The sequence below is a fragment of the Bison bison genome, unplaced genomic scaffold, assembly GCF_000754665.1.
Source record: "Bison bison bison isolate TAMUID 2011002044 unplaced genomic scaffold, Bison_UMD1.0 scf7180017864118, whole genome shotgun sequence".
NCBI lineage: Eukaryota > Metazoa > Chordata > Mammalia > Artiodactyla > Bovidae > Bison > Bison bison.
The window spans coordinates 3,059,052-3,085,507 of NW_011494690.1; the positions used below are offsets into that span (position 1 = coordinate 3,059,052).

Genomic DNA, 26,456 nt, shown 5'->3' on the forward strand with positions numbered 1-26,456 from the left:
AGGTTTAGGTTATTTATTTGACTTTTTTCTTGTTTCTTGAGGTATGCCTGCATTGCTATGTACCTTCCCCTTAGCACTGCTTTTACAGTGTCCCACAGGTTTTGGGTTGTTGTGTTTTCATTTTCATTCATTTCTATGCAAATTTTGATTTCTTTTTTGATTTCTTCTGTGATTTGTTGGTTATTCAGCAGCATGTTGTTCAGCCTCCATATGTTGTAATTTTTAATAGTTTTTCTCCTGTAATTGAGATCTAATCTTACTGCATTGTGGTCAGAAAAGATGCTTGGAATGATTTCTATTTTTTTGAATTTAGCAAGGCTAGATTTATGGCCCAGGCTGTGATCTATCCTGGAGAAGGTTCCGTGTGCAGTTGAGAAAAAGGTGAAATTCATTGTTTTGGGGTGAAATGTCATATAGATATCAATTAGGTCTAACTGGTCTATTGTATCATTTAAAGTTTTTGTTTCCTTGTTAATTTTCTGTTTAGTTGATCTATCCATAGGTGTGCGTGGGGTACAAAGGTCTCCCATTATTATTGTGTTATTGTTAATTTCCCCTTTCATACTTGTTAGCATTTGTCTTACATATTGCAGTGCTCCTATGTTGGGTGCATATATATTTATAATTGTTATGTCTTCTTCTTGGATTGATCCTTTGATCATTGTATAGTGTCCTTCTTTGTCTCTTTTCACAGCCTTTGTTTTAAAGTCTATTTTATCTGATATGAGTATTGCTACTCCTGCTTTCTTTTGGTCTCTATTTGTGTGGAATATCTTTTTCCAGCCCTTCACTTTCAGTCTGTATGTGTCCCTTGTTTTGAGGTGGGTCTCTTGTAGACAACATATATAGGAGTCTTATTTTTGTATCCATTCTGCCAGTCTTTGTCTTTTCGTTGGGGTATTCAACCCATTTACGTTTAAGGTAATTATTTATAAGTATGATCCTGTTGTCATTTACTTTATTGTTTTGGGTTTGAGTTTATACACCTTTTTTGTGTTTCCTGTCTAGAGATCCTTTAGCATTTGTTGGAGATCTGGTTTGGTGGTGCTGACTTATCCCAGCTTTTGCTTATCTGTAAAGCTTTTGATTTCTCATTCATATTTGAAAGAGATCCTTGCTGGGTACAGTAATTCTGGCTATAGGTTATTTTCTTTCATCACTTTAAGAATGTCCTGCCATTCCCTCCTAGCCTGAAGAGTTTCTATTGAAAGATCAGCTGTTATCCTTAGGGGAATCCCCTTGTGTGTTATTTGTTGTTTTTCCCTTGCTGCTTTTAATATTTGTTCTTTGTGTTTGATCTTTGTTAATTTGATTAATATGTGTCTTGGAGTGTTTTGCCTTGGATTTATCCTGTTTGGGACTCTCTGTGTTTCTTGGACTTGGGTGATTTTTTTCCTTCCCCATTTTAGGGAAGTTTTCAATGATTATCTCCTCAAGTATTTTCTCATGGTCTTTCTTTTTGACTTCTTCTGGGACTCCTATGATTTGAATGTTGGGGCATTTAACATTGTCCCAGAGGTCTCTGAGATTGTCCTCATTTCTTTTAATTCATTTTTCTTTTTTCCTCTCTGATTCATTTATTTCTACCATTTTATCTTCTACCTCACTAGTCCTATCTTCTGCCTCTGTTATTCTACTATTTGTTGCCTCCAGAGTGTTTTTGATCTCATTTATTATATTATTCATTATATATTGACTCTTTTTTATTTCTTCTAGGTCCTTGTTAAATCTTTCTTGCATCTTCTAAATCCTTGTCTCCAGGCTATTTATCTGTGATTCCATTTTGTTTTCAAGATTTTGGATCATTTTCACTAACATTATTTGGAATTCTTTATCAGGTAGACTCCCTATCTCTTCCTCTTTGGTTTGGTGGGCATTTATTGTGTTCCTTTACCTGCTGAGTATTCCTCTATCTCTTCATCTTGTTTATATTGCTGAGTTTGGGGTGGCCTTTCTGTATTCTGGCAGTTTGCGGAGTTCTCTTTATTGTGGAGTTTCCTCACTGTGGGTGGGGTTGTACGGGTGGCTTGTCAAGGTTTCCTGGTTAGGGAAGCTTGTGTCAGTGTTCTGATGGGTGGAGCTGGATTTCTTCTCTCTGGAGTGCAATGAAGTGTCCAGTAATGAGTTATGAGATGTCAGTGGTTTTGGAGTGACTTTGGGCAGCCTGTATATTGAAGCTCAGGGCAGTGTTCCTGTGTTGCTGGGGAATTTGCATGGTACGTCTTGCTCTGGAACTTGTTGGCCCTTGGGTGGTGCTTGGTTTCAGTGTAGGTTTGGATGCGTTTGATGAGCTCCTGTCTATTAATGTTCCCTGGAGTCAGGATTTCTCTGGTGTTCTCAGGATTTGGACTTAAGCCTCCTGCTTCTGGTTTTCAGTCTTATTTTTACAATAGCCTCAAGACTTCTCCGTCTATACAGCACCGTTGATAAAACATCTAGGTTAAAGATGAAAAGTTTCTCCACAGTGAGGGACACCCAGAGAGGTTCACAGAGTTACATGGAGAAGAGAAGAGGGAGGAGGGAGATAGAGGTGACCAGGATGAGATGAGGTGGAATCAAAAGAGGAGAGAGCAAGCTAGCCAGTAATCACTTCCTTATGTGCGCTCCAGAGTCTGGACTGCTCAGAGATGTTCATGGAGTTATACAGAGAAGAGAAGAGGGAGGAAGGAGACAGAGGTGGCCAGGAGGATAAAGGGGGAAATCAAAAGGAGAGAGAAAGATCCAGCCAGTAATCAGTTCCCTAAGTGTTCTCCACCATCCAGAACACACAAAGAGATTCACAGAGTTGGGTAGAGAAGAGAAGGGGGAGGGAGGACATAGAGGCAACCTGGTGGAGAAAAAGGAGAGTTCAAAAGGGGAGAGAGCAATCCAGCCAGTAATCTTGCTGCCAAGTAAAAATGGGTACTGAAGATTGGGTTCTTAAAGGTACAAAGTTGATAACAAATACCAAAAAGCAAAGATTAAAAATCTAGAGTAGAGGTTGGATTTTCAAAAATACAATATTAAAGAAAAAAAGTCACAAAAATTATAAAATTTATATATATGAAGTTTGCTTTAAAAAATAGAGTCTCTTTTTTTTTTTGCAAAGTAATAGTAGGTTATAAAAATGAAAATTAATGGAGTAATAGAGAACTTAAAATTAAAAAAAAATAAAGAATGATAGTAAAAATAGTAAAAATATATTTAGGACTTTCTCTGGTGGTGGTGTGGGCAGTGTGGGGTCAGTTCATTTTTGAATAGTTCCTTGATCCGGCTTATATATCTCAAAATTCATAGGCCCCTTCCTATGGTGAACATTTTTTTAGGCTCACTTGTTCAGTTGTGCTGTGGGGAGGGAGAGACGCTGCGAACAAATAATACTGGCATGTACTCGCAGTGTCTCGGCCACACTGGGCCTGCCCCCGCTTATGGCGTGTGTGCTTTCTCTGTCTACACTGCTTAGGCTCTAGGTGCTCTGCTGGGAACTGTCTGAGGCTGGCCCTGGGTTGTATGTACTTCCCAGGTCTAAGCCGCTCAGGTTCAGGTACACGGGTAGTCCTCAGAGGCGCAGACTCGGTTGGGCCTGCATTTTGTGCCCTTCCCAGGTCCAAGCAGCTCAGGTGACCAGGTGTTTGGCGAGCGCAGTCGCTGTGACTTATTACCTCCCCCGTCCCTGCCACCCGGGTTTCTGGGGGTACAACTGGCGCACCTTCTCAGGTGGATGTTGACTGTCCAGAATCCCAGGAAGTCTCAGTTAGCAACCAAGTCTGCTTGCAGTTTGGTAGATAATGCCTCTCTGGGGCTGTGATTGCCCCCTTCTGGCTCTGGCTGCCTGTCAGCGGAGAGGCATGGTCTGCAGCTGGCTCACTCTGTTCTGTGAGCGGGCCTGATGGTGTCTTCAGTTTAGTTCAGTTCAGTTGCTCAGTCGTGTCCTACTCCTTGAGACCGCATGAATCTCAGCACGCCAGGCCTCCCTGTCCAACACCAACTCCCGGAGTTCACTCAAACTCATGTCCATCGAGTCCGTGATGCCATCCAGCCATCTCATCCTCTGTCATCCCCTTCTCCTCCTGCCCCCAATCCCTCCCAGCATCAGGGTCTTTTCCAATGAGTCAACTCTTCGCATGAGGTGGCCAAAGTTTTGGAGTTTCAGCTTTAGCATCAGTCCTTCCAAAGAACACCCAGGACTGATCTCCTTTAGAATGAACTGGTTGGATCTCCTGGGAATCCAAGGGACTCTAAGGGCCTTCTCCAACACCACAGTTCAAAAGCATCAATTCTCCGGCACTCAGCTTTCTTCACAGTCCAACTCTCACATCCATACATGACTACTGGAAAAACCGTAGCCTTTACTAGATGGACCTTTATTGACAAAGGAATGTCTCTGCTTTTGAACATGCTATCTAGGTTGGTCATAACTTTCCTTCCAAGGAGTAAGCGTCTTTTAATTTCATCGCTGCAATCACCATCTGCAGTGATTTTGGAGCCCCAAAAAATGAAGTCAGCCACTGTTTACACTGTTTCCCCATCTATTTCCCATGAAGTGATGGGACCAGATGCCATGATCTTTGTTTTCTGAATGTTGAGTTTTAAGCCAACTTTTTCACTCTCCTCTTTCACTTTCATCAAGAGGCTTTTTAGTTCCTCTTCACTTTCTGCCATAAGGGTGGTGTCATCTGCATATCTGAGGTTATTGATATTTCTCCTGGCAATCTTGATTCCAGCTTGTGCTTCTTCCAGCCCAGTGTTTCTCATGATGTACTCTGCATATAAGTTAAATAACCAAGGTGACAGTATACAGCCTTGATGTACTCCTTTTCCTATTTGGAACCAGTCTGTTGTTCCATGTCTGGGTTTAACTGTTGCTTCCTGACCTGCATACAGATTTTTCAAGAGGCAGGTCAAGTGGTCTGGCATTCCCATCTCTTTCAGAATTTTCCACAGTTTATTGTGATCCACACAGTCAAAGGCTTTGGCATAGTCAATAAAGCAGAAATAGATGTTTTTCTGGAACTCTCTTGCCTTTTCTATGATCCAGCAGACGCTGGCAATTTGATCTCTGGTTCCTCTGCCTTTTCTAAAACCAGCTTGAACATCTGGAAGTTCACGGTTTATGTATTGCTGAAGCCTGGCTTGGAGAATTTTGAGCGTTACTTTATTAGCATGTGCTGCTGCTGCTGTTAAGTCGCTTCAGTTGTGTCCGACTCTTAGCAACCCCATGGACTGCAGCCTACCAGGCTCCTCCATCCATGGGATTTTCTAGGCAAGAGTACTGGAGTGGGGTGCCATTGCCTTCTCCGTACTAGTGTGTGAGATGAGTACAATTGTGCGGTAGTTTGAGCATTCTGTGGCATTGCCTTTCTTTGGGATTGGAATGAAAACTGACCTTTTCCAGTCCTGTGGCCACTGCTGAGTTTTCCAAATTTGCTGGCATATTGAGTGCAGCACTTTCACAGCATCATCTTTCAGGATCTTTCAGGATTTGAAATAGCTCAACTGGAATTCCATCACCTCCACTAGCTTTGTTGGTAGTGATGCTTTCTAAGGCACACTTGAATTCCCATTCCTGTCTTAGGTTAGGGCTTTTCGCTTGGTAGCTATCCCACAGTCTGGTTTGCTAGTCCAAGTTAGTTCCCTCAGGTTTCCCTTGGGCATTCAGGCCTGGTCCTTACTCTAAGCAATGCAACCCGCGCCTCCCTGCCCAGCCCCCACTTGTTAGTGGTGGATGCCGGCGTCTGCGCTGCTTCTCCACTGGGGGAGTTACCATTGGGCACGTAATCTGTGGGTTTTAATTATTTATTTATTTTTCCTACCTATTATGTTGCCCTCTGTGGTTCCAAGGCTTGTCACAGACTCAGCAGTGAGAGTGTTTCCTGGTGTTTGGAAACTTCTCTCTTTTTTAAGACTCCCTTCCCAGGACGGATCTCCGTCCCTACCTGTTTTGCCTCTCTTTTTGTCTTTTATTTTTTTTTTCTACCTCATTTCGAAGACAATGGGCTGCTTTTCTGGGTGCCTGATGTCCTCTGCTGGCATTCAGAAGTTGTTTTTTGGAATTTACTCAGCGTTCAAATGTTCTTTTAATGAATTTGTGGGGGAGAAAGTGATCTCCCCGTCCTATTCCTCCACCATCTTAGGACCGCCTCCGCAGATTGTTTTCTTAGAGACTTTATTCCACTATTGTTCCAAGTGTAGCAGTTAATTCAAGTAATTCCTGTGGATACCACCAGACTTTTAAAAGCATCTTTTCCAGTTGCTTCAGTTTTATGGGGGGAAATATTAATACACTAGAGAAAAACAAGTTAGAATTAAGTAAGAAAACTCAGGTTTTGATTTATTCCCCCCAAACAGTGGCTGTTGTTACTTGTCTGTTACTTAACTCTTGTTTGTACTGTTGTTACTTAACTCTCAAATGTATATTTTGAAATGTATAAGAGATCCTATAGAGTTTCCTTTTAACTTGGGTTGACTTTTCCATTTGGGTGGAAGAGGTAGGTTGTGGTCCTTCCTAGAGCTTAGAGTATATAGATAGGAGGAATAAGAGTTTGCTAATGAGAGTTAGTGTCTTCTCAGCATATTCTTGATGCAGAGGAACTTTCAATAGAGACTTCAGGGAAATTCAGTAGCAGTGCAGTTTCCATAAATAAAGACACGGTCTCTGTCCTGGTCTTATTTTATCTGAGATACTGTTCCCTGAGACATGTCACTAATGCCTCAAAGTAGATACCCCAGGACAAACAGACCAACACATAATCTATTCATACCTGTAAAAAGAAATAAAATGAGATTTAAAGGCTTCCTAGGTTCTCTCATTGTCAACAAACTAGATAAAGTGCAGAAAAGTATGGTATTGGAAAAATGAATGAATTCTGGCTAGAGATGAAAATGCTTCAGTTGAAAACTTTCCAGAACAACATGTACTTGGAGTCGTATTAAAGAGAAATTCTTTGAGTGTTTAAGCCAAATGACCCAGCAGGGTTGATAGTGTGAGGTATATTTCACAGTTGTATAAATATTTAAAACTGTTTTCCAGCCTATAAAACAAGTAAATTAGGTTGTTTTTCAAAAACTTCACAATGAAATTAACCTGCCCACCTTAACTTGTTGGGAAACCTGCCCTTCTTGTAACAGCCTTCTCTCCTAGAAGAAGTTGCTGGGAAGGAGGTGTGATGAAGGTTTCCAACTCAGAAAACAAAGCTGGTTTACATTTCAGAGAACTTCAGAAACAGCATCATGGATACTCACAGGTGGTGTGTTTCCAGATGGGCTGTCTGCCTAACTTGTTGAGAGGGGCCTGACCAACGAGGCACAACAGCTTTTTGTCATAAACCGCTTTGAACTTGGTGAAGGTAGACTTGGGACTCCATTATATACATGAACCTCGAAGAAAACAGTGTAACATCTTGACCGTGTTCTCAATTCTGAGCTGTTCATCCTAGCTGTTAGAATGCCACCAAGCCTGTCCTTTGGCCAGAATACTGTGGATGATTTGTAGGTGGTCTTTCTTGTTCAGTTTTTTTTTGTCATTGATTGCTGCTCTTGTCCTTTCCAGAATTTTTGTTCTTTTCCTCTTGCATTCTAGCTGTTGCCCTGGACTACTCTCCCTTGCCTCTGTCTCCTTCATATATTGCCTCCAGTTAAACAGACTTCTGAGACAACAGCCCTAATGTTTTTATATTAACATAGAGCTTGAAAAGAATATTAATGACTAAAGTTATTCCTTTCCTTCCTGCTGAGCTTTTTTGTTTTTGAATGTTCTGCAAGTAAGAGTTAACAGCTGCTGTATACAGCTGGCACCATGGAGTGGTAGGAAGAGTACACGCCAAGAGTTAGGCATTTTGAGTCTAGCCCTAGAGATGACTAACTCACTGGGTCTTTGGGCAAATCGTTTGACCTCTTTTGACCTCTCTCTAGTTCCCACATCACTCAGGTAAATGACTTTGTTATTCAAGGCTCTTTGAACTGAGCATTCTAGGAAAAAAGTTTTACTTGCTGCTTCTGTCATATGATGCTGTATTGTGAATACATTTTCTTGATTCTTTTCTCTATTCCTGAAAAAAAAAATTAATTTTGTTTTTGTTCTTAGACTGCAGAATGAAAAATGGATGAACGTCAAAGTGGGAGACATCATTAAATTAGAAAATAACCAATTTGTTGCTGTGAGTATTTCGTATTGTTTAAAGACTTTATCTCAGGTTAAAATAGTATATGTACTAAACTATTTACACTTGCAAATTCAGCAAATCTGTACTAATTTAGCATAACTAAGGAGGGAATACCAAGAAGCATTATTATAATGTCTCAATTATAAGATACTTTTAAGGACATATTGATTAATTACTTTCAATAACATGATAATTCAGACAAGGCTGAGTGATTGTCACCTTGTTATTTTCTTTCGGGTCTTTTATTTATTTTTTTAAATTTTTTAAAATTTTTTTATTTTTATTTTTTTCTTTCGGGTCTTTTAACCTAATAGATAAGAAGATTTAAAATCGTTTGATGTAAATAACAGCTTTAAAAATGCTCCAGAATACTTTAAAAATAGTTCATTCCTGCGTAGTTGGAATACTGTCCCTTAACAATGGAATTAATGCTGTTAATTTGCAGGATTTTAGGAGAAAAGACTAGCTAGAGAAAGAGGAAAATGAATGCTCTCTCCTGAGTAATCACAATCAGAAAATGTTGACTGAATGTTCTCACTAAATGCTATTTTTGAGGTTTTACTTTGTCTTTCAAATGCACTATAATTTATGTTTTCAAAATTCCTGGGTTACAGTTCTCTTAATAAAATTCAAGGGGTCAATTCAGACTAAAATATGTGACTAACTATAGGTCATATTAAATGCAAGGATATGTATAAAAGCTATTCAGAACAGGATTAAAAATTCTATATAGTCTTTATGTCAAATGTATATTAGATTAGTGAGGAAAATTTTTGTGTTAATACCATTTTATTTATCAAGTTGTGTTCTTCATTAAATCTGAGACATTTTCCCACAGGATAAAATAAACAGCTCCAAGATCTATTTATAAGAACTACTCAGTTGAGACTCTTAAATAGTCACTTTCAGAAGCAGTTTTCTTTCATTAAGTCATTTTCTGTGTATAGTAATTCTTGAGAGCAACCCATGCTAAGGCAACTAGTCAGTGAACAGGACATTCAAAAAAAGTTCACGGGAATTTGCTGTATGACTCAAGGAAGTCAAACAGGGGCTCTGTAACAATCTAGAGGAGTGGGATGAGGAGGGAGGTGGCGGGGAGGTTCAAGAGGGAGGGGACACATCTATACCTATGGCTGATTCATGTTGTTTGGCAAAAACCAACACAATACTGTAAAGCAATGATTCTTCAATTAAAAATAAATAAAGTAAAAAAAGTAGGATTAGCACACTTAGAGAGGAGACAACGTAGAATTCCCTCATCCTTTCTGCTACATGGGGACACAGAAGGAAGATGGCTGTCACTGGTTGAGGACATCCTGCAGTGAGTGTCTTGATCTTGGAATTCCCAGCCTCTGGAACTATCAGAGATAAATTTCTATTGTTTAAAAGTCAAAAAAAGAAAAAAAAAAGTTCACACTTTAAGTAGAGAAGTGCTTATTTCTCTGACCCCATAGTGTATCTGTGTTCCAACTCGCCTTCTAAAGCCTTAATATTCTAACTTGCACTTTCCTTGGTCTTTGTTTTTAGTTTAGTTGTATTTTCTGTGTCACAGTATACATGCTGGTTGTTATTGCAAACGTTTCTGTGGAATGAAACGAGTCAAGTATAAGTGCACGCATCACATGGCAGGAAACCAGTTCCACAAACACATTTCCACAAACACATCGTTAGCATTGGTTTAAAATGAATCCACATTTAGATGAGTTCCCATGAAGTTCGTGATCCATGTGTCCCAACACTATCCAGTAGCACTTTCTGCAGTGAAGAAGATGTTTTATGTGCTGTCCAAATATAGAACAGTCAGAAGCACCTTGTGGATATGGAATCCTGGTAATGTGGTTATGCAACTGAGGAACTGAAAGTTAAATTCTATTTAATTTTAATTAATTTAGATTTAAATAGCCACATGTGACTTGTGGCTTTCTTATTGGACAGTGCAGATGTAGCCTTTTCATTGTGGTCATGTGATGGGGCGGAAATGCTTATTTATTCCCAGCCCTTCCCTGGGTCCTGTTGTTCTTGCTTTCACTTGGAGGGACAGCAACAAAATAACACTGAGCATCTTGCACCCCCTTGCTTGCTCCCCTCTTTCCCAGGAGTGACTTCTCTGATTGTCAAGTGTGGGGCAGTAACAGGTGTGCATGACCTGGCACCTCCTTCCTTCCCTTTCTCTTCAGGCTCTGTCTATGTACAGAGAGAACATTCTGCCCTGCTTGGTCACAGCATTCATTTTATAGGAGTAAATCCCCATGGTGGGGGTGATGGGAGGGTCTGGGTAATTTCTATCTTCCAGAGAGCTTCATCTATGGCTGGATAATCTGTCTATCCAGAGCGAAGTATTAGCAAGCCCACTCAGCCCACAGACCTAAAGCCTGGTCTCCAACTGCTTGGTCAGTAGCAGATGATATTTTCCTAATTTCCAGTCATGTCTGTCTGACTCCTACAATTATAGCTCTGTGTCTTTAGTCTTTGGATAAGTGAGGGGGTCCTCCAAATGCCAGAACACTGAAGTGCCTCTTGATTAGGTCACTTTGTTAAAAAGTTTTCCATGTGCAGCTACTCAGTACCTATGAAGCTGTTTTCAGGGACAAATAAATGTTTCTGTGTGTGAACTGCTATAATCACTTAGAAGTGCTAATATACCTTCCTACTCCCTGGCATCAGCTGTTAGAGGCTATCAGAGAGCTTACATGTGGTGAGCAACAATCACAGGTCGCTAAAGAGACTCACTTCTGAGTTACTGCACCGAGGTAGAGCCTGGGAAACCAGATCATGAAGATCATGAAAAACCATAGCTAGCCTTTATTGACTACATGCCACATATCAGATAATATTACAAGCTCTTTATACAGCTTAACTCATTTAATCCTCACATTAGCCGAATGACAGCAGTTTATGTACTATTATTGTTCCCATTTACAGATAAGAAAATAGAGGTGCAGTGCCATCAGATAGCTTGTCAATAGGAAGGTTAGGAGTTAAATTCCATCTGGGTTTTAACCCCACTCTTTACCACTACCATATGCAGCTCCTACCTCCATTAGACCTGTCCTAATTACCTTAAGCCTGGGCTTCCAGAGTCAGAGCCTCTAGGCTTGGATGCTAGAAATGCTGCTCCCAATTCTAATGCATAGCCTCTAACTGTCAAACTTAGAATTTCTAACTTGACTTAAGTCACTTTAAGCAAGGAAAGGAGCTTGTCTGAGATGACCAGTTAGCTGGCCTGTTAAGAGTTACTCACCTCTGTTTTCCAGATAAGAAATCCTTACTGCCCTTTACCTTAAGAAATCTAAAACACTTCTGGACTGAATTTCCAGAGCTCCTATTTTTATTTTAGGACCAAGAAAAAATGGACAGCATAATTCAGTTATCACAATGAGACTGACTTGCATTAGATGAACCAAGTAAACGGTGTGAGAAAACCACACTGCAGAGTTCCCGATACTGGTAGACCCTGGTCCCTGGGAACCATGCCTACCTTCCTCCTTTAATTGACTGCAGTGCTATTTTCCTATTTTGCTTTGCTTTTCTTTCTTTTTTTTTTTTTAAGCATCTTTTATTTTTTTATTTTTAATATAAATTTATGTTTTGCTTTTCTTATCTGGTGGTAGAAATAAACCTTTTCCTGGACATGAGCATATTTGAATTTCACATTTAGTCGTTTAGCTTATTTGGAAAAAGCTCCCCTTCCATCCCCTCCACAGAATGGCCTTTGTGTTTTAGATGTTTACAATGGTAAATTTTTGCTTTAGAACAAAGGCATTCTTCTGCTACAGAAACTGAAAATTTCACCTTAAGAAATGAAAGGACTAGTTTGATGTAAACTCCAGTCCTGACCATGGACAGGCTTTGTCTCTCTCTGTACCCATCATCAGGGCATCTCATCCAGTGTTTTTCAGCACCTTTTAAAGGGTATCCTTTTAGGGAGGCCATTTTGTGGTTGAATTGCGTTTTCAGTTATTTTAACTTTTATAACTTCAGAGTTACTTGTTTTACTCTAATTGCTGAAATAAATCTTCCTCTTTAAAAAAAAAATGTGAAATGTTCAACATACATTTGAACATTTGGATCTGAACGATGGATCTGAAACTTAAATTTTAAAGAAAAATATTAACTGTAATCGTACACATTTTCATTTTTATGACTTAATTCTGATTTTTGTCCATATCAACATATTTTTCCATAAGTTACTCATACCACATGAGCCATTTTGGATTTTTATTTTTGGACTATAAAAGAATAAAAGAAGAGATAATTTTGTAGATGATAAAGAAGAATTCCGTGTTTGAGAATGGCTTAAAAAAATTAAGGGAGATCCAAATATGATGTTTCAGTTAATTCTACAAATTCATCTTTCCATTTGGTTACAAATCAAATCCCAATATTCTTTCACCATTGTAGTTTTGATTTTGAACACTAGCAAAGCAAAATGCTGTTTTATTTATAGTTGTATTCCAGTCATTCTGTAGCCAACCAGAAGAAAGATTGTGCATTTTGGGATCAGAGTTCTGAGTTCTAGTTCTAGCTTTGCCCTTTAAGCTCCATATGGTCATGGGTGTGGCTTTAAAGCTCTTAGAGCCTTGGGTTCCTCTATTAGATTCACCATGACTTGCTATGGGCATTGCGTGAGTTAATTTAGTTCATCTAGTGCTTGTCACAGAGAAGGCAATGGCACCCCACTCAGGTAGTCTTGCCTGGAAAATCCCATGGATGGAGGAGCCTGGTGGGCTACAGTCCATGGGGTCGCAAAGAGTCGGACACGACTCAGTGACTTCACTTTCACTTTTCACTTTCACACGTTGGAGAAGGAAATGGCAACCCACTCCAGTGTTCTTGCCTGGAGAATCCCAGGGATGGCGGAGCCTGGTGGGCTGCCGTCTATGGGGTCGCACAGAGTCAGACACGACTGAAGCGACTTAGCAGCAGCAGCAGCAGTGCTTGTCAGACTGGAAATGACCTTCCCAGGTTTCTTATCCACACAGTAGGACCAACATTATCCCCCAAAGAGACTATTGAGAGAATAAAGTGATACAATTATGTGAATGTTTTGTTAGCCCTTAGCTGCACAGCTTTTAGATGTTATATAATTGCTTGAGGTTTAGCTTCATTGGCTCTTTAATTCAACGAACATTAATTATGCCTAATAAATCTAGGAGTCTAGTGTCATTGGCTCTTAGAACTTACAGATGTTCTGCAGATTCTTTTCAAGAGTCCTCTGGCTGGTATATTTGTTTCAGTTCTCCGTGAAGCTGCTCCTTGGGCTTTTTGTTACCTTTTGAAGGTGGGTGAAGAGACACTGTGTTAAAAACAGTCCTCAATTCTTGAGAGATATAGTTGAGTCTTTCCTGGGAAAGCACAGGGAAAAGGAACCAGTAATTGACAGAAGAAAATACTGCGTTGGCCAAAAAGTTTGTTCGAGCTTTTCCATAACGTCACTTGGAAACCTAAACTAACTTTTTGGCCAACCCAGTACAAATAAGAGTCTAAGGAAGATGGGTATGGTTGGAATTAACTGCTGCGTGTCCCACTGTGAGTTCCAGTAATCACAGTTTCTGTTATTGTGCTTCATTCCTGCTAACTAACACCTCTGCCTACAGGGACCTGGCCTCCATTCCATCTGGAATCTTCCATGAAGCCCTTCCTTAGCTACCAGTCAGATATACCCCTTTCTCACTTGCATTCCTCCCATAGCACTTTGTTAATAAGATACTTAGAACCCTTATATTCTGTCTTTACTAAACTATAAAATCCTTGAAGGAAAGAAGTTTTCACTCAATTTAGTACTCCTGGCAGTATAGGCTTTGAATTGCCTAGATTCACACCCTAGTGCCCTACTTACTCTGTGGCCTCAAACAAGTTACTGAACCTCTTTGGGCCTCAGTTTACTCATCTGTAAAGTAGAGATAGCACCAAGATATACATTTAGGATTTCTTTGAGTTAAATAAAATACTGCATTAAGGCTAGGCTATATAGAATAGTGCCAGACACATAGTAAGAGCTCACCAAATTTTGGCTATTGGTATTATAAACACCTCCAACTCAAACACAAGTTTCTGGGTCCAATTCTAGGAATTGTGTCCCTGAGAGAGGTTGAAGGGATCAGCTTAAGGAGGACTGACCTGAGACTGACAGTACTGGGGCTTGTTGGACCCTAAGACCACCCATGTGTTGCCCCACTCCCTGCTCCAAAGAGCAGAGGGCAATCCAGTACTAACAAGGCTGTTCCTACAGCTCTCCTGCCCTTCCTTTCCAAAAGGGCTACCTAGTGCGTGTGGAAGCAGGGCGGCATGATGGCGACTCAGCTGGCCACTGCTCGTTCACACATGCTCTTCAGCTACAATGAATGAACAAAACTTGAAGAGAGAAGTTAGCAAAAGGAAATACCCAAACTCAGCAGTTGGGCTGGGAGAACAGAGGAAGAGTGAGGGGAGGCAGGGCAGGGATTAGAGAGTGGGAAAACAGGAGGAAGGTTCAGAGGACATAGAAAAAGTTGACACTGGAGGTGACAGGAGGAGGCAGGGAAGGTAGATGAAGGGAAGATACAAGTCCCAGCTTCCCAGGGTATAGAAAAAGCAGTAAGAGTTAGCCCAGAGCCTGTGAGGTTAACACTTTCTGCTTCTAGGAGGTTGAGTCGCTGCTCAGGAGATAATCCAGTCACCAGGTGGCAGTGGTGCCTCAGTCACATGTTCTGAGCCACTGTGGCCAACAGTCTCTCTCCTTATTTGCTGAAAATATGTGTTAAGGCAGCTGAGCTCAAAATTACGCAGTAACATTGGATAGTTCTTACTAGGCAGAATTTTGAAGAAAAGCAACCGTAGGTACAAATGGTTATCTTTCTCTAAACTTCATAACTATTTTTCAGTCACAGATGGTAGCAATTAGAGAATTCTGGCTTTTGTTTAAAATGATCCTGTTAAACTCAGGGAGGAGAACCATAAGCCAAAGAGTGTGAAGCTCTACTGCTGTTGTGCCTTATGCCTTTATTCATTGTAATGTAAATGTGAGAAATAAAATCAAGGTTCATTTTCATAACACTTTTTTACTTTAAAAATGTTGGCTTATAACTGGCATATACTCTTCACATGTCCTCTTCAGAGTGAGTTTGCTTTGGTCATGTTGTGAGAAGTCAGAAAGTAAATAATTTCTGCCTTGACAGACGTCTGTGACTTTTTCATTCAGAGTTGAAGAACCTTGATAGTACAAACCTGTTTATTTTGTTAGGGGTTTGTCACCGAGTTTTTTTTTTTTTTTTCAGTTCTGTTTTGTTATGACTTAGACAAAACTATTCCCCCATACATGCAGCTACGCCTGGCCTATTTTTGAGTTGAAAATTTAAACACTTGAGAGAATGAAATGAGTAGTTTGATTCTAAATTTAACCTCCAGGCTTTGATAATGGGATATTTCTAGTATTTAAAAACCAAAGGTAAGAAAAATTTGCAGTTTTGGAATGCCAGTCATACATTTAGAGGTAGAAAATTGTTAGGCTAATATGTCAAAATAAATTGCTATAATTTTAGTCAGTTCTTTGTAGATATTCAAATCCTTAAGAATTTCATAAAAACTTTTATTTTAAAATTAATTTTGAAATTTCAAAGAAATAATTTCCCAATGTAGAAAGCTACCAGAATTCTAAAACTGAATCATGGTCAGTCATTTCCAAAGCACCAAGAGAATAATTTATCTCTGTCTTCATCTCTGAATGTTTTCTGTTTTTACCATGTTTTCTATTCTATCCAGCCCTCTTGCTTAACCCCTGCTTTTCTTCTCTTTCCCTTTTCTTATACACCACCATCTTTTTCTTTTTTTGTTGTTTATCTTTTAAAAAATTATTTATTTTTAATTGAAGGATGGTTGCTTTACAGTATTGGTTTGATTTCTGCCATACATCAACATGAATTAGCCATAGGTACACATATGTCCCCTCCCTCTTGAACCTTCCTGTCATCCTGTTTATCTTTTCAAGTTTGTTTTTCCTTTAATCCTTTTCTCTTTCCTTGCCTCTCATTTTTTTTTTATTGTTTTCAGTTTTCTCCTGCTCATTCACTTTTGTCTTTCCCCATTTCTTTGCCTGCCCTCTGCTCTTAACTGATAACTGAAGAATTAAAGTGTGTGCATATAAGTATTTCCAATTATCTTACTTATTGGATTACATTTTATGTTTTTCATGAGCAATTATCAAAGCAAGAAAATGGAATTTTATATGTTTCTATAAAAGATATAAATTTTATATGGGAATATATAAAAACTTTATATATTTCTATTAAAAAATAAAGTGGTTGTTAATTTATATGCTATATCCTGCCCTTGCTTATGTTCTGATGGCCAAGAGAGTGCAAAGCAGGAACAAGGAAGCAGAGGGTGGTTTTGATTCAGGGCATATGTCAGAGAGGTAGAGCCAGACTTCATGTCTCACTTTTTTTCTAAGACTCTGCTGACTCATTAGTAATGGAGGGGTGATACAGTGTTGAAGGCATTCAACCAATCTTCCCCCCTCAAATATTCTTTATCATGGTTTTTCAAAATAGGCTGATCTCCTTCTCCTATCAAGTAGTGAGCCACATGGTCTCTGTTATATTGAAACTGCTGAGCTTGATGGGTAAGTTATTACAATTCAAATAATTGTTTAGATTGGTTTTCAATGTATTTAAGAGCAATAGCTTTAGAAACAAGACCTAACTTAAATCTTAAACCTTAATCTTAGATGCAATGTGTGTGTGTGTGTGCGCGCGCGTGCACGCGCATATCATGGAATATTAATCATTAAAAAGAATGAAATAATGCCATTTGCAGCAACACAGATGGACCTTGAGATTGTCATACTGAGTGAAGTAACTCAGAGAAAGACAAATGTCATGTATCACTTAAATGTGGAATCTAAATTGATAAATTGATACAAAGGAACTTAGTTCAAAGCAGATATAGACACACTTAACGATTACCAAAGTGGTAAATTAGGGATCTGAGATTAACAGATACATACACTGCTATATATAAAACAGATAAACAGCAAGAATCTACTGTATAATACAGGGAACTACATTAAATATAATAACCTATAATGGAAAAGAATCTGAAAAAGAATATATGTGTATATTGAATGACTTTGCTGTACACCTGAAACACTGTAAATCAACTATACCTCAATCAAAAAATCTAAAAAAAATACCCTTCATTTTATATTCTTGGAAGAAATAAGACTGTTAAATTGCAAAGTCCATTAAAAATGTTTTTTTGATGTGAACCATTTTCAAAGTTTTTATTGAATTTATTACAATACTGCTTCTGTTTTATGTGTTGGTGTTTTGGTTGTGAGGCGCGTGGGATCTTAGCCTCTGACCAGGGATTGAATCTGCACCCTCTGCATTGGAAGGTGAAGTCTTAGCCACTGGACCATCAGGGGAGTCCCATTTAGTCCATTTGCTAGTTACTTTGCAGATCTTGGGAAAACTCTGTCTTTTTTCTTGAATTTATTTCAGAAACAATGAGCTAACTATATATGTGAGTAATATATAGTTTACATAGGGATTCTTCACTGAGATTCCCTGGAAGGGTCTCTTTATTTGTTTTCAAGTGCTTTTCTAAGGAAAATGAGAGGAATGGCAATCAAGATCTCTTGAAGAAAGAAGAACTGGTGTTACTTTATAAGGCAACTTTTGGAACTGGGTCAAATGAGGATGTAGAGAGAGAAATGAAGTAGAATGCAGTTTTGACATAGATGCTAATTTGGAATTTAGTTATTAGACCATATAGTAATTTCGTTTCAATGGATTCAGTTAGTCTGTCTGACATAAAAACATTTATTGAACACTTACATTTTAAAGTGTGTGCTTGAGATGGATTCTATCATTTAATCCTGACATAGGTACTATAAGCCCTATTGTATAGGCAAGGAAACGAAAGCTTGGAGTGACTAAAGAATTTGTCCCAGACTCTAACGAATGAAACCAGGACTCAAACCTGGCAGTCTGACAAAAGAGCCCATGGTTTTAACCACTGCCTTCTAAATCATTGCTGTACTGAGGTATCCAAATAGAGATCAGCCTATGTGATCCTACCCTTGGTTTGGCAGAAGCTAGAATAGTGCTAAGAGGAAAATTTATAGCTATGCGTGTATATACTTGAAGAGTAAAAAAGCCTCAAACCAATTATCAAATCTTCCATTCATAACCTAGAAAAAGCAAAATAAACCAAAGCAAGTAGAAGGAAAGAGCAAAGAGAAAAAAAATCAATGAATCTGAAAATAGAGAAAGAATACAGAAAAATAAACAAAGAGCTAGTTCTTTGAAAACATCAGTAAAATAGACAAATTTTAAGAAGACTGGGAAAGGAGAAAAAAAAAGATACAAGTTAACAATATCATGAATGAACCAGGGAGTATTATAATAGATCCTGAAGTCATCAAAAAGATATGGAGATACTGTGTATAACTCTATACACATTAACAACCAAGAGTAAATGGACTACTTCATTGAAAAACGGTCAGAACTCATCCAGTATGAAATAGTTTGAGTAGTCCTATAATTGTTAAGGAAACAATTCAAATATAAAACATAAAACTATAAAAACTTTCGAAAAAACATAGTAGAAAGTCTTGAAGATTTGAGGCTAGTCAAAGAGCTCTTAGATTTGATCCAAAAAGCATAATGCATAAAAGGAAAATTTGACAAACTGGACTTGGTCATGTTAAAATTCTTTTTTTCCTGTGCAAAAGACTCTGTTAAGAGTATGAAAATAAAAGTTACAGACTAGGAGAAAATACTTGCAACCTATATATCTGACAAAGGACTTGTATCTTGAATATATGAAAAATATTAAAAACTCCACAGTAAAAAAAATCCAATTAGAAAATTGGCAAATGATATTAAAGGACAGTTCACCAAAGATAACTTACAAATGGCAAATAAGTACATGAAAAGATGCTCAACAACTTTAGCCATTGGGATATTAAAGTTAAAACAACAATGATGTATCACTTCCCACTTATCCTATCAGAATAACCAAAATAAAAACTAGTGAGAACTCCAAATGCTGGCAAGAACGTTGAGAAACCAAACCACTCACACATTGCTGATGAGAATATAAATGCTACAATCACTCTGGAAAACAGTGTGGCAGTTTCTAAGCATGTAGCTCCTGTATCCAGCAGTTTCATTACCTGGCATTTATCTCAGAGAAATGACTTATGCTTACACAAAAATTTGTATACAAATGTTTAGGGCACTTTATTTGTAATATCTCCAACTAGAAACAACTTAAATGTCTGTCACCAGGTGAATGGTTGAACAAACTGTGGTATATCCATATTGTGGAATATTACTGAGCAACAAAGAGGAATGAACTATTGATATATGCAGTAACCTGAATGAATCTTCACAGAATCATACTGAGTGAAAAAAGTAAATATCAGAAGGTCACATACTATATTATTTCATTTATATAACATTTCTATAAAATTAGAAAAATGTATAACAGATTAGGAATTGCCAGGAGTTTAAGATGGGTTGGAGGAGGCAGAGAAGGTGTATGTCCGTAAATGGAGCCCAGAGGAATCCTTGTGTTGATAGAAGTGTTCCATATCTTGACTGTTAATGTCAGTATCCTGGTTGTGGTATTGTGATACAGTTTCGTGAGATGGTACCATAGGAGAAATTGACTAAAAGGTAGAAAGGATCTTTCTGTATTGTTTCTTATGTTGAAAATCATTTTGAAATTTATCAAGATATTGACCAAAGTGACTGTACCATTTTAGATGTCACTATTAGTATATGAGATTTTCAGTGACTCTCTATCCTGGTATGATCGATCTTTTAAATTTCAGATAGTTCAGATAGTAGGCATGTAGTAGTAGTATTATTTAGATAGTAGGCAAGTAGTAGTATCTCATTATGGTTTTAATTTGCATTTCCCTAGTGAGAAATGGCAGTGAATTTTTTTTTTTATTTATCACTGTATTTCTTCTTTAGTGAAGTGTCTATTCAGATCCTTTATGCATGTGTTATTTTATATTGTCATTTGTAGTTTGTTTTTTTTTTTTGATAGACACAGGCTATGAGATTCTTTATTCTATTTGTAGCAGCTTATGCAGGTGCAGCCAAACACAAAGCTTCAGGACAAACTGTACACAAACTTTACAATGTGGGAATTGAATTTAAAATATGAAACATAAAATCTACAGATTAAAAAATATTATTTGAGAAAAAAAATCAGGAGTTTTGAAAAAAAAATTTTTATCAGATTATTCTTCCTCTTTAGTTTCCATGTCTGAATATAGAAGTGAGATATTAGAATCCTGAGGAAATAAATTAACATGATGATGAACTTTAGTGTGTGACAGCATATATGGAATAGGGCTGAGGAATGAGAGCTGTCTAGTCCAGTTGGTGTGATTGTTTAAATTATTTGAAAAGTCATTTAAAGGACAAACATTTGTCCTTTAATCTCAACACCACTGTCTCACTCTTTTTCATCAAGCCCAACTCAGTTTCTGCCTCAATTATGAAGTTATTTTTGACTGTCTATACTCATCTCTGCCTCCTAGAATTTGTAGATTTAGATCAGTAAGATCTAAATGACTTTTGAATAAAGTTATTTCAATTATACATTCAGCTTAATGTTTTCTGCAGTAAGCTGTTTGACTAATGGGCATTCCTTGGATTCAGTTCTCATTGCCATAACATCATTGTGAAGCTTAATCATGGAGAAGTTTAGATTAAATGAAGTTGCAGGTATCTGCTCAGTTCTCTAAATTCAGTTTTTCATGGTTTGGTATGCACTTCCAAAAGGTGATATTGGCTTTTTTACCTACCACTTGTTTTCCTCAAGAGGACAGTAACCTTCAGGGCTGCATTGAGTTTCATGGGTGACTATGGTATGTATTCAATCGATATTTGTTGACCCACTACTACTGAACCCACTACTAAACATTTCCATAAAGACTGAACTCTGACAGATGCTCTTAAGCTATGGTAGAAGAGAATTTGGTTGAACTCAGTGAGGAAACTGACATGACGAACTCCTTAAACAGGAGACTTGAATGATGGCCATAGAATCTTCACTGATGGTCATCTCATGAATACCAGACAGCCATCTGTCCAATGTATACATGGTCTTGCTTGGAAGAAGATGACCAGCTCCTTGTGATCTACTTAGTTCCTGTATAGTTTTATGATTCTAGATGTATGGGATTCTTGGCTTGATTCTTCAAGAAAAAGAAAGCTGTATTCCTTTTCCCATTTGAATTTCAGCTACTGTGAAATTTGCCATGACCATTCTTACCAGTAAAACTTCTGCATAGATACCAGATTCTGGAGTGATACTGACCTCCTTTAACTGGCAACTGTGTTCCCATTCCTAATGTGTTTTGTAACTCATGCATGATACTAAGAATGTTCGAATGCAACCATACTTATTATTAATACATCCTCTGTTTTTCTAAATAGCGAAACAGATCGCTGTTGTTACAGAGATGTGCCGTGGATGAAATGCTAACTCTTAGGAGTCTGCAAAGACTTGTCCACTTTGCCGAGATAGTGTGGGAGGTGTGAATGACATTCAGAGGGAGTTTCTTGAATCTCTTGTGTTGGATTTTGCATGTGCTAAAATTGAGGAAATGCCCCTGATGGCTTTGTGTAAGATACTGTTGGGCTATTTCATTTAAAAGTTCATGTCATGTCAATTAATTTCACAGGGAAACAAACCTTAAAGTGCGCCACGCGCTCTCAGTTACCTCAGAACTTGGAGCAGATATCAGCAGACTTGCAAAGTTTGATGGTAAGTGTTTAAAACTGAAAAAGAAAGACCTCAAAACCCAAAAGCTTTTGTAACAAAGCCATGTAACAAAATAATTATATGAAATTCAGTTTATGTTTCTTTTTATTTGGTGGAAGGACATAAAATTCTCCAAGCATCAAAGCCTGTGATCTCCTCTCACGCTCAAGGGTAAAAGTGTTTAACAAGGGGAGAATGGCTGTATCAGTTCATTGTTCTTTCATCCTTGTTTTTTCTTCTCTAGACCTCGTTCCCTCTGGTCCTATAATACCCTTCATTTGCCTGACCTGGGTCTCCCTGGAGCCTCATACAGACTTGCTGAGGATGAGTAACAGGCCACACTAGCTCTAACTAGCCATGAGTTCTCTGGCTCCACAACAAAGACCAAACCCCAGACTACAGACTTGATGAAGACAGTAACTCTGCCTCATATATTTCTGTCTTTCAGAGTGCCTGGTATAATATCATAAAGATAGTAGGTGTTCAAGAAGAACATTATAATTTATTAATCAGTTGTCAACTATCACCTTGTATTTTAGACCAGGGTTTTGTTATCACCATCTTTACATCATTCAACCCAGTCCCACGCTCCTCAGCATGGTCTCCCCTGCCTATTCTACTCCATCTGTGTCTTGTTCTTTTCTATCAAAGCTGTCACAGAGTAGCAAAATTCTTCTAGTCAAAGGAAAAATAATTAATGGTAGGACTTCAGGCATCCTGATAGGTGGTTGGAGAATCTTTGGGGTCTTCCTGGCCATCCCTCAATGGTCTTTTGCTTTATGTATGATATGATATGTATACATATCCACCTATGTATCTGGACTTGGATATCAATATTTCCATACAGATTTGTTTTATTTCTTAACCCATATTCATGAGCTTGAGGCTATCTTTCTAAATGTTTTCTTTGGAGTCTACTAAAGGAAAATATGGACAAGCAAGATCCTGTGAGTTAGAGCACAGGCAGCTTTACATTTTAAAGTTTCTTAGGGCACAACTTAGAGCTCCTATTGCTTGGGGTTTGCATTTGCTTATAGACTCCATCTGGATACTGTTAATATTTTAATCTTTCTTAAATGAGTGCCATTGTAACAAATGTTTACAGAAAAAAAATATTCCTCCAGTTTGAGATTTAAGTCAGGGGAATAGCCAGGAAACTGAATGGCCCAAGAAATATTTTGATTAGATTAAAATAAATTACACATTTTCTACTAAGTAATTTTTTTCAATGAAATTTTACTGTTATGTGAATCCAAAAAAGTAAATTGTGTTCATGAATCAAAATACTTCCTTAAAACACGTCACGGAATATTCATAGAGTCCTAAAAGTGCAACCTAAATGTAATTTACTCATTTCTTTCCTGGCAGAAGTGTACCTTTACACCACTGTTAATCTATAAGGAGGTAAAAATTCATGACTTCTTGCTTACTTTACTGTTAAAAAGCAGAAAATTATGTTATAATTGCCAGCTTATTTTCTTTCATAGATACTGGCACAGATAGCCCGTGCTGTGATTTAGATACAAACAACCCTGAAATCATAGTGGCATATACAGTAGAAATTTATTTCTTCCTCATGTCGCATCTGATGCAGGTTGGATGGGCTTCTTCATCTTGTAGCTTTGATGCCTAGACTAATGGGCCTTAAGGTGAGCACATTAGAGTAAGGATGAGGTGAAAGAGACAAGCTAACTTTTAACTGCTCTTCCTCTCATGTTTCATTGGCCAACACGAGTCACATGGGCCTGACCTAACTGCAAGAGAGGAAATGAGTATGGAGTTGAGTTGAATGCTGTCTCTACCACACCCCCGTGACCAGAGGTCAATTCCAGGATCGTGTATAAAGGGACATACTGGATTAGGTAGATTTCTTACTTGGAACTGCAGGAATGGGGCCAAGAATCTGCCATCTCAATATGACTCCTCATACCCCTCTCAATCCTCCCTGGCCTGCTTGACTTCTTCTTTTTTCTCATAGCACTTATCACCATCTGGCATACTCTACAAAGTGCTTATTTTCTGCTTATTAGTTATTATCTATCTCTACCTGCTGCAGTGTGAGCTGAACAGGGATCTCTGTTTTGGTCACTGATAAATGCCAAGTCCCTGGAACAAAGCATGGCACAGAGTGATTGCTCAACAAATCCTTGATGAATGCATGAATAAATGGTCACAGGTGCCAGAGAGTGGGGGACAGGATCAGCCTCAGGCCCCAAAAAGACATGGGAGAGCAAAGGAGGGGCCTAAGGTAAGGGACAGAGGGTGGAGTATGAAATGATAGGTGAAGAGGAGGCTTCCTGATGGGAACTTGCAAGACAAAGCAAGAGTGCTGGGGCCCCTTCTCTCGGAGGGCAGTGGCTAGGAAAGGGACCATCTGCTGTGGTGGTTTTATAATGACTTTCCGCAGAATCTTTCCTCCAAACAAAACAGAGTTGAACACAGAAGTCCGAAATTTAAACTAATACAAGTGGTGCTGCTTGGGCTAAAGCAGAAAATACTTCTTCACCTAAAATAATTCTTTTATCACAGATGGGATAACAAGTCCAGAGAGGTTAAAGGACTTGTCTCTGTGTGTGTGTGTGTATGTGGATGTATATATATACAGATAAAGTCTTTATTAATACTTAATAAAATTTACTTTAAAAGTGTATTCATAATTATTACTTAATAGTTGTGGTCTGCATTTGCTTCAAATAGCATAGGTGATTCACAAAACCTCTAATATATAATAGTTTTTGCCAATAAAGGCAACACAGACCTCTATTGTCTCTCATTTATACATAAACTGTGATCACTTTTCAGAGAACATGTAATGCCAAATTTATGAGGCAGGTACACTTCTGGGCTAAATATCAGATCTCTGCTAAATTTACTTTTCATTCCTAAATCTTGGGTTGAATTTCAATCTACCATAACATTCAAGGCAATAGGATGTTCTATGGGTTTAGTCATATTAAAATATGATTTCCTATTTCCAAGAAAACATCTGAAAAATGAATAGAGGGATTAAGGGGAAATAAATTCGATAGAATATAAAAATTAATCCCCCCTCTTAGCAGACAAATTTAAAGACGAGCGATGCAATATGTGGAAAAGTCTTTGAAAGAGTTGGAACAGTTAACAAACCCCAAATCTTTCCCGCAATTGCTTTTACTTTCTTATAGCCTTCAACTTTTCTTTCATTTCCTTCTTTTTAAGCCTTAATTTTAATTTCATTCTTTCCCTACCTCTGTGACATACACGTTCACACACCAGTACTTCTACTATATACACACATTTCTCTCATGACTCTAGGCATCGTTTTTATTTCCTCCCTTTTTGCATTATTTCTAACTATTCTCTTTGCATCTTTCTCTTTCAACTTTTTGTTTTTAATAGTTTACTTATCTCCTCTATCTGAATTCTCTTTTTCTCTATTATTTTAAAATATTTTCTATTTTCATCACTTTCTTTGTATTATTAGTTTATTAAGTTTATGGTGGCATAGTGGTAAAGAATCTCCCTCCCAGTGCAAAAGACACATCAGATGTGGATTCAGTCCCTGGGTCAGGAAGATCCCCTGGAGGAGGAAATGGCTACCCACTCTAGTATTCTTGCCTGGAAAATTCCACGGACAGAGGAGCCTGGCAGGCTACAGTTCATGGAGTCGCAAAGGGTTGGACACAACTGAGCATGCATGACACATCACATCAAGTTTATCATTAAGCACCTCTAAGGACAAGTTGCAATACAAAGTATGTAGAAGTACAACATATCTTCACATGTACTATCAAGATTCTTTAGATACTTCTCCTCCATTCTTTTTCTATCCCCTCTTTTAGGTCTCCTCTGTTAACCTTTGTCATAATGGGATATCAATAGATTTCAAGTTTTCCTCTCGGGGCTAAAAAAAATTTCTTTCAGTCATGAGAAGTAAAACCAGATATTGCATCCCTTAGGTTTCCCAGATGGTTAAGTGGTTAAGAATCCACCTGCTGATGCAGGAGATGCAGGAGACATGAGTTTGATCCCTGGGTCAGAAGTATCCCCTGGAGGAGGAAATGGCAACCATTCCAGTATTATTTCCTGGTGGGTTACAGTCCATAGGGTCATAAAAGAGTTAAAGAGGACTGAACTACTGAGCACACAGTACACACTGTATCCTTTAGCTTAAATTAGAAGTATGATGTCAGCATTTTGTACATTTGAAAGTGCCCTGCCTAGCTATGGCAAGGTCTAATAGATGAGAAGATGTGTGAGGCATGCCCTTTCTGTCTTTGCTGTGTGTATCTTTTAGCTTGTGACGTCTGGGCAAATCTGAGTAAGGTCTTGGTTTTGCTTCTAGTTACCATGTATTTTTTCTCCTGAGATTTGTGTCAGTTCAGTTCAGTCGCTCAGTTGTGTCTGACTCTTTGCGACCCCATGAACTGCAGCACGCCAGGACTCCCTGTCCATCACCAACTCCCGGAGTCCACCCAAACCCATGTCCATTGAATCAGTGATACCATCCAGCCATCTCATCCTCTGTCGTCCCCTTCTCCTCCTGCCCTCAATCTTTCCCAGCAT

At 38.4% G+C, this 26,456-nt stretch overlaps 1 protein-coding gene across 11 annotated transcripts in view; it reads left to right on the forward strand.

Moving 5' to 3' along the window:
• ATP8B4 (ATPase, class I, type 8B, member 4) overlaps nt 1-26,456 on the forward strand; it is a 341,749-nt gene that overhangs the window by 185,282 nt on the left and 130,011 nt on the right. For all 11 annotated transcript variants that reach the window (XM_010839511.1, XM_010839512.1, XM_010839505.1 and 8 more), the window contains 3 exons: nt 8,063-8,135; nt 16,670-16,740; nt 21,832-21,914. In XM_010839511.1, coding sequence (XP_010837813.1) covers nt 8,063-8,135; nt 16,670-16,740; nt 21,832-21,914 — 227 coding nt within the window. The remainder of the gene's footprint in view (nt 1-8,062; nt 8,136-16,669; nt 16,741-21,831; nt 21,915-26,456) is intronic.